The following is a 13,564-nucleotide window of genomic DNA, read 5'->3' on the forward strand; positions in this document are numbered from 1 at the left end:
TTTTCCAACAGTCATGAGGAGTTCATGAAGCTTATCAAGAGAATGCCACGAGTGTGCGAAGCACTAATGAAATTTTGAAGAAGCTAAAATATAAATCATGTTTTGAGTTGTTTCACACTTTTTTAATAATAATGGATCACATTTATATAGCACCCTCAAAGTGCTTTACAATTCCACTATTCTTTCACTCTCACATTCACACACTGGTGGAGGCAGCTAGAGGTGTAGCCACAGCTGCCCTGGGGCAGACTGACAGAAGCGAGGCTGCCATATCGCGCCATCGGCCCCTCTGGCCAACACCAGTAGGCAGTAGGTGAAGTGTCTTGCCCAAGGACACAACAACCGAGACTGTCCGAGCCGGGGCTCGAACCGGCAACCTTCCGATTACAAGACGAACTCCCAACTCTTTGAGCCACGATCGCCCACTTTGTTAACCACATAATTCCATATGTGTTCATTCACAGTTTTGATGCCTTCAGTGAGAATCTTCAATGTAAATAGTCATGAAAATAAAGAAAAAACATTTAATGGGAAGGTGTGTCCAAACTTTTAACTGCTAGTGTACATCTCCAGGTTCAGATAAAAACGAGAGCTTGTCCAGGTTTGGTCAGTTTAGTGCATTTGAGTTTGTACTAATTAGCTCATTTGATCCTGTTGTGCATTAAGCCAGGTTTGGTTTGGTTTTTGGTGGATGCACTAGGTGTTCAAAATAAGGTGTGTTTGTTTTCCATCAGAGATTCGATGTTTGGACGCCTTGAGAACAATGATTGGTGTTTTCCCATTTGGCTTGCATCGTTTCTCTTTCCCACATTCTGGTTGTGTTGTGGTGTCATGGTTAGTGTCAGCTGCCTCTGGACAATTCTACATGTGCACAGGAATTTGTGGGGTTGCCAGCTTGTAGGTTGCTTTACAAACCTACTTGTGTAAACGGCACATAAAGACTAGGGGTGCAGTGTTAGTTGTGGTTATGCAGATAGTGGAAAACTCTAGTGGTTGTGCTCTCTTTGATGTTTTGTGTCATCCTATACCGTGGCTTCAATCGCAGCTTTTGTTGGCTCTCCTTCTTGGATCTTGTTAGAAAATATACCAAGGAACAGCTGTTGAAAATAGCTGGACACTATGAACCGACGTTAAGGTTATCGTCTTCAAATGGGTATTAAAGATTTAGCTGAGAAACATAGTTTGGGTTTAGAGCCAGTAGTTGCTCCTCTGGTGACTACAGGGCGTAAGTTTGAGCAGCAGGAGTTGCTTTGGATGCAGGGACAGTGTGGCCAGGATAAGTTTCATATCAGGACGAACTTGTGTCTCATGTTTGGTTTGGTCTTTATTTGAGCAGGTGGCTGATTTGAGGCAGTGGGTGAATTCAAAACAAACTTTGTTGCTCAATAGTTTATTTACTGAGAAAGCTCAGGCTGGTCACTTTGCATGAAGCACAGAGGTTGAACTAAAGTCTGAGTTAATGTTACAGACATCCAGCCACCACGTTCAGTCCTGGCAAGCTGATGTGGAATTTGATGAGGATTTGTTGGCTAATTTTAATCAGTAGTGTTCTGCTGCAAATACTTTTGAAAGGCCTTTTGATTTATTTGTCTTGTAGTAATTTAAGAACTGAATATCAGAGCACAAAGTTACTAATGTTTTTGAAACAGCAGCTTTAGCCGATGACACAATATTGACTCACAAGAGTCATGCTAGGGATGTACACGCCCATTGTGACAGGAGAAACCTTAATAGTTGGCATTGTGATAGAAATAGTGTAATAGAGCATCGAAAGCTCTGCAGGCTGGGTTTGATTCAGTTGCACAGTTGATAACTTTTTTCATTTAAAACATCAACAACAACAACAACAACAACTTCATGAGCACAGAGCAAAGCTTATCCCTGGTGATAAGCTTCTGGCCCTCCTGTCTATTGTAGGATCTCCCGTTCCAGATAAGATTTATGGATCTTTACTCTACTGCATGTTATACAGGCAAGTCTATATCATTGGTTAAAGAAAGGCAACCCAATTGTGCCATGTACATGCTGAAGTTATACCTGTGGTGCATCTGCTAAGATGTGTATAGGGAACTCTTTTGTACTCTTTTTTTCCTGCTCTTTGGTGGAAGCCAGTTTGGACTTTGTGTGTTGGGTGTACATTTTTCAGTAACACAGTGATGTAATGCTTAACGTACTCAATTACTTTTATGATAAGTAATGAGTAATGCATTATTTTTCTTGAGTAATGACCCGAACACCTGGCTGTGGCAGATCATAACTCACAAGATGCAAGGGTTTAGATGACCTTATTATGTATGGTGGCCTGAAAATTGTGAAACTACAGAATCTAGATGTGTTTGTTAGACGTTTGCCTGCATCCAAATGTATTTTAGGCTTTACAAATCTTTCATGGGACACACAATCCCACACGCAGCTGTTGGAGCATGGCAGTGGTGTCAGGGATGCTATAGTAATCCAATGTGGCCATGATGATGTGGCATCATTTCTGAGTTTACATTTCTTCAGTATTTCTACATTTCTTGTTGGAGGTCATTTAAAAAAAGAATAAACCCCAACCCGTCGTTTGGTACCGGACCGCGAGATTTGAAATTTATGGTTTTTAGGGTTTTTATCGATTTTTATCATTATTTTTTTTAATTGTTTTTATCGTTAACTGGGTTTCCTGGGTCTTTTCCCATGTGGTATGAATAAATCTGCTTTTTTTCTTTTTGGTACTGGTACTGGTTTTATTTTGTTGTATTTACACCTTAAAGGCTGGTCTGTGAAAATATTGTCAGACATAAACCGGTCCGTGCAGCAAAAACGTTGGGGACCGCTGATTTACAGTATATATAATACATAAACATCTCTATAAATATTCAAATAAATACATATAAAGGGAATGGATACAAATTACATACAGATACAGATAAATGAGTAAATAAGAATTATGTATGGTATTAAGAGTGTGTGTGTGTTTGGGGAGGGGCATGATGTTCAAAGAGCTTTTAGTGAATTCAGTGTTCAGAGCAGAGATGTGCAGAGCAGTCGGTATTTGTATTTGTTGGGGGGGGGGGGGGGGGGGGGAGTATCAAAATAGGCGTAAAGATCCAGTTTTTTGTGTTACACTTCTAATTAACATTACAGTGTAAGTATTCTTTAGTAGTGCTGCCGGTGGGGGGATTGGTGCTTACGGGGGGGGGGGGGGGGGGTTGGCAGACAGTACCAGGAATAAGATGCTTTAAGCGCATGTGATTATGCATCACAGATGTTGACAGATGTTTGACATAACTGCCTCTGCTGATCTGACTTTTGCACACATTAGATAACAGTTTGGCTTCATCTGCAGCACTGACTGTAAAATGCTTCCACACAAGTTGTTTTGGCTGGTACAGGACCAAGAGGTGCTCAGCAGCAGCAACACTCTTTTCCATTTGGTTGACCAACTCCATGTGGGGAGTTTCAGCTAAGTTAATGAGTGACGGGAAGCTCTGCTGCTAGCCTGTAGCCTACATCTTGCTGTCTGCAAAAGACAGAGTAACATATATGTACCATATAACTCCCACAAGTGCATACAGTTCGACACAACAGAAACAGTTTTATCCTTTTAAACCGAACTTTAACGTTACTCTGTCAACAGCCTATTGTCTAAATCCGGTCCCCAACCTTTTTTTTGCACGGACAATATTTTTACAGACTTTAAATACAACAAAATAAAACGAGTATCGGTACCAAAAATAAATAAATAAAAATATGTATTCATAACACACGGGAAAGACACAGGGGAACTGAGGTAACGATAAAAACGAATAAAACCCTATAAACCATAAATTTCACAACCGAACCTCAAGCCAAGCCCGGGGGTTGCGAACACGAGAGACCCGACTGCAGACGTCAATAATGCAGCGTAGTGGAATAATCTCCCGATCCTCGCTAAAGTTATAAACTGCCTCCGGAACCCAGTTAAGGTCCAAAAAATCTATTCAACAAAAACAGTGATGCAGTTCAGTCACCGAGTCTTCTCTGCTGCCTGGAGCAGCCTGTGTCAGTCACCTTTTACACGCACTGTGGTCTAATAAGGACACTCAGCTGTTTGATATCAAGTTTTTCTTGTTCCTGAATACAAATATTTTTTAAATATTTATTCGAAATAAGTATTCGTAAAAAAACTCGATATTCGTGCCTGTCCGAATACCGTATTCGGGTTCAGCTCGCTATAGCCTGAGTAGGAAAGTGTGTTTTTGTAACACGTTAACTCAGCTGTGAACTGTGGCGGGCCAGAGGCGCCAAAATGAATGAATTAAATATGCCACGAAGTAATTAATTATTTGTTTAATTAATTAATTAAATTATTGCAGAGAGTAATTAACACCACCCAAAAAATCATCGGCTGCCCTCTGCCAGATCCTCCTGTCTCAGAAAAATCAGGCCATCACAGGTGACCCCCAGTGTTGCCAACTCCTCAGTAAGGAAAAGCGCTATTGGCTGTCCTAAAAGTCGCTAGAAGTCGCTAAATGACGTCTTCGCCTAATTTGCATAATTGGTCATGCTAATGTAATTGTAACCTACGTTGTTGGAGAGAGAAATAACATCGTGGAAGAGACATAAAGTGAGTAAAAAAAACGTCCTAAATGCATTTAGAATTTATTTAGAACTACAAATTACATTTATTTTAGCAATTATTGTTTTTTTAATGTCACAATTCCAACCCTGCTCCTTTATCCGGGCTTGGACCGGCAAAAGTGACCCGAAATAGGCACTCTGGTGGAGGTACTGTGTGTGTGTGTGTGTTTATAAGTAGTTTTAAACCTGATCCACAAAACAGCATAAGAGTAAAAGAAGAACTGACTGCGTTACAGTCAGTGCGGGAGCAGCGGCTTCGCTCATGCGCGATTCATTTGCAGTTTGGACGCACAGGTGTGAACATCACCTGCCCTGATAGCAGCTAGTGGAGGACTATCCTCCGCCTGTGAGCGCTTTGGCACGGGCGAGGTGCCCACGGCAGCACCGCTGCTTGTTGAGAGTAAAAGCGATACGCGCTTTCACGTCAAAAAGACGTCATAAATAAGTCTCCAATAACACCAGAAAAAGTCGCAAGATTTGTTGCTAGTTGCTATTTAGAAAAAAAAGTCGCTAAGGGGGTCTGAAAACTCGCTAAATATAGCGACAAAGTCGCTAAGTTGGCGAGTTTTCAGATCCCCTTAGCGACTCTGTCTGCCAAAGACAGAGTAACATATATGTACCATATAACTCCCACAAGTGCATACAGTTCGACACAACAGAAGCAGTTTTATCCTTTTAAACCGAACTTTAACGTTACGCTGTCAACAGCCTATTGTCTAAATCCCGTCCCCAACCTTTTTTGCGCCAACCGGACTTTAAATACAACAAAATAAAACGAGTATCGGTACCAAAAATAACACACGGGAAAAGACACAGGGTGACCCCTTGCACCCCGCCCACCTGCTGCCCTCTGGTCTGCTCCTCAAGTCAATCAGGTCCCACCTCCAGACTCACTAACAGCTTCTTCCTCTGGGCCATTCAGACTGTTAACAAACACTATCACCCCACACCACACCACACCCCCACCCACCAATCTGAGCCATGGTCTCAGTAACCCTCATCACTCAGGCCTCTCACATATGGACTCTATACTCCTTACTTCTTCCAAGAGGAGGAGACATTATTGAAACACATGAAGGGGCGAGGGAGACTTAGACACGAGGGAGTCTAATAAACAAAGAACTGGGAAACAGGAGCTTAAGATGAATGAACTTAAACTTAATCCATAAACATCAAATATATTAAAACTCAAAGTCTTGTGCTGAATGTCTTATTACCTTTTGTGATGTTTAATGTCCATTTCATGTTGATTATTTCAGTGGCTGGATCAGCTTCCAGGAGGATAAGCCTGAAGCCATGCGAGCTCCATGCTGGGGGTCCTTTTCCACACTGCCTTTGTTTCACAGCACCTGGGTGTAACGCTGGTGAGTTAGTATGTGCTCCTTTTTTCTTCTTTTTGTCCTGAGCAACTGGTGAGTCCAGCTCAGCCTTCCTCTTGTTTTTACTTGATCATTGGACAGATTTATCTGCTTCAGTCAACTCTTGATTGTGCTCCAGCCTGCAACTGCTTATAATTTATTTTTATACATGTAATAAATATCTTAATATTTAAATGTATCTCACTGGGTTGCATTTTAAAACCCGTGCAGCCTTCTATTTAATGTGCTTAAATATTCCATCTTTATATTTCCTAGGAGTGAAATTCCCCTGGGTGGCAGGTCGCAACTTACTTAATGACACCCCCCCCCCCCCCCCCCCTGAGCACATTGCCAGTAGCAAGACCTCGGGTTAAGTAGCTTTGAGACAAAGTTAAAGAGGCGAGGTTGAGATGGTTTGCAAATGTATATAAGGGATGAGGTATATGAGGGATACCACAGAGACGACTCGTGGAAGTAGTGAAGGAGGAGATGCAAATGGAGGGTGTGGTCTGTAGCTCAGCTGCAGGGGAGGTGTGGTGCAGCGGGTTCAGGTGGCAGCACCAGGGGAGGCTGGCCAGCACAGTGCCGCCACTTTTTCAGTAGCACCGGTCAGAAACTAGAAGAGAGAGGAGAGGAGCTGGACAGCTGCAGACACGACAGAGCAACTGTCGACGTGGAACACCTGCAGCTGCTGCTGTTTAGCATTGTGGGGAATATGAGCTAGCTGCCACAACAGCCTGGAAAGGCAATGCTGTAAATTGGGTTGTTCTGGCCAAGAATAACACTGAGTCATGTTACAGTTGGTGTGACAGAAGTGGATGCTCGGGTTAGTACATGCTGCGATAAGATGGAGGCAGAAGATCCACTGTGGTGACCCCTAAAGTGAGTAGCTGAAAGAACTCTAAAAATTAACTAAGTCGTGACTGAAAGAATTACAAATGCAAGTGGCGAATATGAACTTTCTCAGAAGGTGAATGGCTTCTCCGAGTAAGGAGCTCGAGGTGGACTAAGACTAGAGGCAATGCTCCTCAATATTGAAAAGAACCAGCTGAGGAGGTCCAGCATCTCACTGGGATGCCTCCCTGTGCCACCTGGGTGAGGTGCTCTCCTACTCTGAGGAGGGCATAGACCAAGGACACACTGGAGAGATTCGATCTTTCTAGGCCTGGAAACCCCCTGGATGAGCTGCAGTAGGTGGCTTGGGACAAGGAGGCCTGGGTTTCTCTGCTTAGATGCTGCCCCCGTGACCCGGCGCTGGACAAGTCACAAAATTGTACAAGGAAGTTATTGATACTGCTCAAAAAACGTAAAAACACCTCTGAATCAGAGTATAGCACGAAGTCAGTGAACGTCAGGGATAGTACTCTGGTTAGTTAAGTAGCAGAGGGGATTGTTGATCAGGTTTAGCTACTTTGGTGTTAACAAACTTCACAACAGGTGCACTAGAGAGGCAACAATGAGACAACCCCAAAAAAGGGAATGGTTTTACATGCTGCTAACATTGTTGCCCTCCTTATCTTTCCAAGTGTTTTTCACTATTTTTGCCTTTAGTTAGGGTCAGTGTCACAAGCTTAAAGCCATGCTTGGACACTACAGAGGTTGCACAGATAGTCCAGCTCCTCCAGGGTTGCACATCAACACATGGCATTGTCAGCTTTGCTGTGTCTCCCAGCACAGTCTCTATACTGAAGGTTATTTTAACATCCATGGAGATACTGATATCCTCAACGTGGCATTTAATTTATAATTCGATGAAGTTGGGTTCTCTCAAAATGTAAAAGAACCTTCCCTCAAGATGTTCAAACTCTACATCTATTCCTTAATCGTTTGTGCAGTTGTGGAAGAAGCTCAGTCCACGTTTGGTTTAGATTTTACAGCATTGACAGGAAGAGGGAGCAGACGGCCCCTCCTAGAGTGGGTGTTGGGTGTATCTTAGCCAACTAGGTGTTGTCTCCACAGTCAGCCTGGTGCGGGTCAGCAGAGCAGTTACTCCATTACAGTGTGGTACCTGGATCTTGCATCTTTGTGTCAGTCTTTCAGACTGAGAGCTCCTCTGCTTCTTAGGGTTGGCTTCATTTCTGGCAGGGTGCTGAGCTGGTGGCCATGTGAATGTGCTTAAGGTGTTGGACCACACCGTCTCCTCATGCGCTGTTTTACATATGGAGTATGTAAATGAGTGGACAGAGAGTCTTGATGTGATAGAAAGCATGCTGTTATTTTGCAACCTTGGTTCTCTGAGTGAGAAACTCTCTCCCCAACTTTAAGGACACGTGGAAACACAATGAAACTATCAGCGATTTCATGTCTGCACAGCTGTTTTATAGTTAAGCTGTGAGGTGTGGCAGTAGTGTCTTCAAGAATTTTACGAGTTACGCAGTAACCGTACATATCCTGGTTTCTCAGAGTCATTTTGGTTGTTCTACTTTTGTGTTTACAAGCTGCAGCATTAAAGCTGCTGTGTTAGTTGATTTTTTTGGTCTCCAGGTCCTGCATTTGGGTCCTGTCTAGAATTCATCTTAAAATCCTTTTGTTCTCTAATAAATGCCCTGTCATGGTGCTCGGTTGGTGACCCAGCGTTTTGAGTTTTGTTCTGATTTGATTTTTTCATTTCATTCATTCTCTATCAGTGTTCAGGTTTTGTTCTCAGGGTTTCTAGGTTAGGCTTTCTTCCTGCGCCTCCTCTCTTTAGTGTCTAGTTATCCCTGTCCTGGTGCTTTCTCTGTTTCGTGTCCCTGAGTCTGTGTCTGTGTCCCAATTCAGGGTCTGCAGCCTTAAAGTACGCAGCCTTAACGGTACTCAAAGACCGCTAAGGCCAGAAGTGCGAGGCTTGTGAAATGGGACGGTCTAGCCTCCGTCGCGCTGCCCAGGTTGCCTAGCAACCATGATACTAACAGCTGGAAACGTTTCATACAGCTTTGTTTGACAGAAATGAAGGAGAAAATCTTTTGTTCATTTGTTTGTTTCTACCTGAGCTTTGATCATTCTCTGATTAAGCTCAGCTATTGAACGGCGTATATTTTAAAGTAAAGGCTGTAAAACCAAGTTAGTACAAACGTCACTAATGTCACATAACTTTGCCGACATGTGGCCAACAGTAATGTTTTAATGTTCTTCGTTATTAAACATTTGCACATAAATAAGTGACGTCATGTTCAGTACTTACTTAAAGTTTACTCTCCGGGCGCTCTTAATCTGCCGTTTTTTTCCGGCAAAATTATCCACACCCACCGCCGCGCTATGCATTCTGGGATATGTTGGGCCACGAAGTCTACACCGCCACGTCCATAAAATTCAGGGAAATGAAGGACGCATTTGAGGGCCGCATTTCGAGCAGCCTTTGAATTGGGACAGCCTTCGTCGCGTCGCTGTGACGTAATCGGCCTTAAAATGCTGCCTTTAAGGCTGCAGACCCTGAATTGGGACACATCCATGGTCTGTAAGCTCAGTCTGTGGATTTCCTGTTTTACTTTGAAGGTCTGTGTCTTTTGTCTCGTCGTGTTAATTAGGATCAGCTGTGCCTCCCTCCTGTTTGCCATTCCTTGTTTCCCTCCGTGTGTCAGTGCGTGGTTGCCTGTGTTTCCTGGTGTCTCTTCGTATCTCTGTTCATCATCCCGTGTTCTTGCATGTTATGGTTTCAGGTTTGTTCTCTAGTTTTCCCAGTTCAGATGTTTTCTTAGTTCTGTCCTCGCCATCCTCGCTTTGGTTTGTTTTCACCTCCTGTTAATAAAGCTTACTTGCATCATCGGCCAGTGCCTGCACTTTGGGCCCTTCTTAATAACTCCACACGGCTTGCCCTGCGAACCTTGACATGCCCCTTATTGAATACTTAGATCAGCTGATGAGTAGGTGTTCATAGTTCATGTACCAGACTCGCTGCTACAGGTAATTAGACTTTTACCTTTGCAGCTCTGAAACACAACAACATGTCCTTTAAATATGCTATAAATAAACTTGACATTTTTCTTTATTATTTGTTCAGTTTTTAAATAAAATCAAATAATAAACTATAATAAACTTGACTTGTGCAGAATAATTTATGATAAAACACATGTGTCAGAGTAGAAACCGCTTCTTAGTCTATTTGTCTTTGTTCTGATGCGTCCGCATCTTTTGCCCGATGGCGGCAGTTTGAAGAGATTATGAGCTGGGTCTGAGGAGCCTCCACATATCTATAGTATAACACTCACCATGTCTCTTTGTTGTGCTTCCAGTCAGGTCTTCAGGATGGTAGCATGGTGCGTGGGCGTGTCTGAGGACAGCAGCAGCAGTGAACAGCAGTCATGGAGATGGAAGGCACTGCTGAGCCAGCCTTTGTGGATGTGGACCAGGGCCTGACGTTAGCCTGTGTCGCCTTCCTCTGCTTGCTGCTGATGGCCATGATCATCCGCTGTGCCAAGGTCATAATGGACCCATACAGTGCGATTCCTACCTCCACATGGGAGGAGCAGCTCTTGGATGACTAACAAACTGAAACACATATATACATATCATAACACGTGTGGCACCAACTAGAGTAAGAGGGTAGTGGTGGTTTTTCATTTTCATGTCACTAAATGACAGTGTGTGTTTTTCTCTAACATGTTGAAGCTCCAGAACACATGTAGCTGTACAATCGAAAATTGTGTAAAATCCAGACATAAACATGAAATTTACACATCAGCAAAGATTGAAGGAAGTGCTGCTGTTTGAAAAACCATTGTTGGAGTGACACTAATACAACCGATACAATAACCTTGGCTTTTGTGCCAGGGATGTCTTCCTGAGCCTGACTTCTTGTTTGTGTAATAAACACAGTTAGTATTTACAAGTGGACAAAACACTTGACTGACCGCACATTTCCCTTTACAACATTACAGACGATGATATAAAGAAGAGAATCCTTTCACAGAAGTGGAAACAAAGAAAAGTACCATATAGTGATAACACATGACTTAAGCAATGTTTAAGAATAATCTAAAGTATCGTTTTAGTTTATTGCAAGTTTTATTTTTTGGTGTTTTATTTACAGTTTTGTAATGCTGACAAATATGATGGAACCTCTGAAGATATTGGAACAGGATAAATCAAAGTCATCATTTGATGACTGATGATTACATGTAGTCACCAACCACAGTTTATTACAGTTTTTCACTGTTTTTGGAACTTTGGTAGAAATTAGCAGTAGATAATCATGAAGCCATGAGGTTAACCTTATGGACACCTGATTGAGTTTCTTTTTTAAAACTTTATTTATTTATTTTAAAAAAAACCTAAAATATAGAGATTTGCCATTACTTTGGAGATAATAATAATAATAATAATAATAATAATAATAATAATAATACATTTTATTTATAGGCACCTTTCAGGTCACCTTACCATGACACGTGAACAATAGCATAAAAAACATAAAAAATGTATATATAATAAAGATGGTAAATAAAATTTAGACATAAACAGTCATAAAAGTATAAAGGCAAGTATAAAAACTGAGCAGGTAAAAATGGACTAAGACAGATCAGTATGTATTAAGTTGGGCCATGGGACGGTGTGCTACCTGGTCCCCAACAGCAAGACACTGAAAACTGACCAAATTTCAGTCAAGAGATCACATGATGTGATGACACGAGGTTAACCATCAACCCTCTGCGGCCCAGGGCATAATTTGCCGTTTTTTTAATACTTTTGATCTTACTTTTATATTTATTTCACCTTAAAAAACTATTTGTCTTGCCTTGTTTACTATAATGTTTTAGCACAACCTCTCATCAATTTTTCATTTTGCCATCCCGCGTTAACACAACTGATCTAAAATCACACATAAAACATAAAATCAGAGTCGGAAAAAACTCACAAACATGTTTAGCGAATCATTTTTTAAATGCAAATATAAATCGTACATTTTTAAAACGTATGCACAAATTTTGCCAACAGCAAAGTCACATGCTGTCTACCTAAAAATGCAGCCAATTTCTCAGGCGTGTTTGTACAACCCTTTAAAACGACTAAATTAAAGAACAATCTGGTTTCACGATAAGATGCCACACAAATTTGACCATTTCTGTCCACAACAAGACAGAGGAACAGTCCGAGGTCTAAAAACTGCAGGCCTGACAACAGGTGCATCACTCGTTTACAATCTGCCTTCATCAGTGGCTTCATTGTTTTGACACTCAAAACAAACAAATGACTACACTACACATTAACTACATAAGACAACAATACACACAAACTACACACTCCTAAAACACTAAATGTCACATGTCAAAATTCGCTCTCTCCCTCGCTCACTCTCTCTCTCTCTTGCCTGATGTCACTCCCAAATGTGATGTGATTTTGACATATGATGTAATGTTATTTTGTTATTTTGGCCATCCACAGTAGAAGTTAAATGCAACAGCCCCGGTTACGTAAATATTCAATGCTGTCATCACATAAGAAAAGGTAGACTAGAACAGCGGTCTCCAACCTTTATTGCGCCACGGACCGGTTTATGCCCGACAATATTTTCACGGACCGGCCTTTAAGGTGTCGCGGATAAATACAACAAAATAAAACTAGTACCGGTACTGAAAAAAAGAAGATTTATTCATAACACACGTGAAAAGACCCAGGAAAACAGAGTTAACGATAAAAACGATAACAAAATAACGCTGAAAACCGATAAAAACCCTGAAAACTATACATTTCACACCTGAGACTCAACTCTCGCGGCCCGGTACCAAACGACTCACGGACCGGTACCGGTCCGAGGCCCGGGGGTTGGGGACCGCTGGACTAGCATACTTTAAAATGATTAATTTCTGGACAGAGACAATGTCACTTAACTGATTAAACAAGTTTACTAATAATTTCAAGTACTAGTCAGAACTTAATAACAGACAACGAGATAACATATGAGTGGTTACCAGGCTCTACAGAAAACAAATTGCATTACTGGACCTGTAGGGTCCGAGGTTTTTAAGGTTTTCACCAATACTAACAGATACATTGTAGCAATTTCAGTCTTTTAAATATGACCCTTGCAAGTTGACGTATGGAGATGAAAAGCCAAATCACCAGAGTGCCCCTTTATATCACTTATTACACAAATACAACATAACGAGGCCTTTGAATATTACTTTCGCTATCAGCCACATGTGAAAATTTTATATGTTTTTTTAAATAACTCTGACTTGACAGAATTATAGCTTGTTTTTGATGTAGTGTCTGTGAAGATAAATGCTCAAACAATCTGTAGCCTTTAGCCTTTACAACAGCAGTCTTGCTTGATTATGTGCTGATGCATGTTTTTATAGGATTTCCTCTCCTGGTGGTGAAGGAATGCACACACCGTATCCATGCAAACTCCAAAGCAGAGATCGAATGTTGTCAGATGTGTCCCGGTTTAGGGCGGTATAGCACTGACACCTTTGCCTGCCTCAGCCACTAGTTTAAAATAAGCTGGGTGTTCTTGTTGCATATGTCTGACTTATGTTTGTGCATAGACTGCATTTATCATGTATGAAATGTAAGTTGCATGTTATGAAGTGCCTATGCTCATAATAAACAACAGAGGAGCCATTTAATACAGAGTTCTAGATCAGCTCCTCAAATCCTTTAAAGTCCTCGGACAAGTTTTCATT

The 13,564-nt window shown here is 41.7% G+C and overlaps 1 protein-coding gene across 1 annotated transcript; it reads left to right on the forward strand.

The window, feature by feature from the left end:
* The first annotated feature begins 5,653 nt into the window (after window positions 1-5,653).
* Window positions 5,654-11,214, forward strand: ctxnd1 (cortexin domain containing 1). The gene is made up of 2 exons (XM_085133295.1): window positions 5,654-5,966; window positions 10,172-11,214. The coding sequence occupies exon 2, from the start codon at window positions 10,241-10,243 to the stop codon at window positions 10,421-10,423; it is 183 nt and encodes a 60-aa protein (XP_084989421.1). The 5' UTR covers window positions 5,654-5,966; window positions 10,172-10,240; the 3' UTR covers window positions 10,424-11,214.
* Window positions 11,215-13,564: the final 2,350 nt, after the last annotated feature.

Source organism: Neolamprologus multifasciatus, chromosome 1 (assembly GCF_963576455.1).
Source record: "Neolamprologus multifasciatus chromosome 1, fNeoMul1.2, whole genome shotgun sequence".
Taxonomy (NCBI): Eukaryota; Metazoa; Chordata; class Actinopteri; order Cichliformes; family Cichlidae; genus Neolamprologus; species Neolamprologus multifasciatus.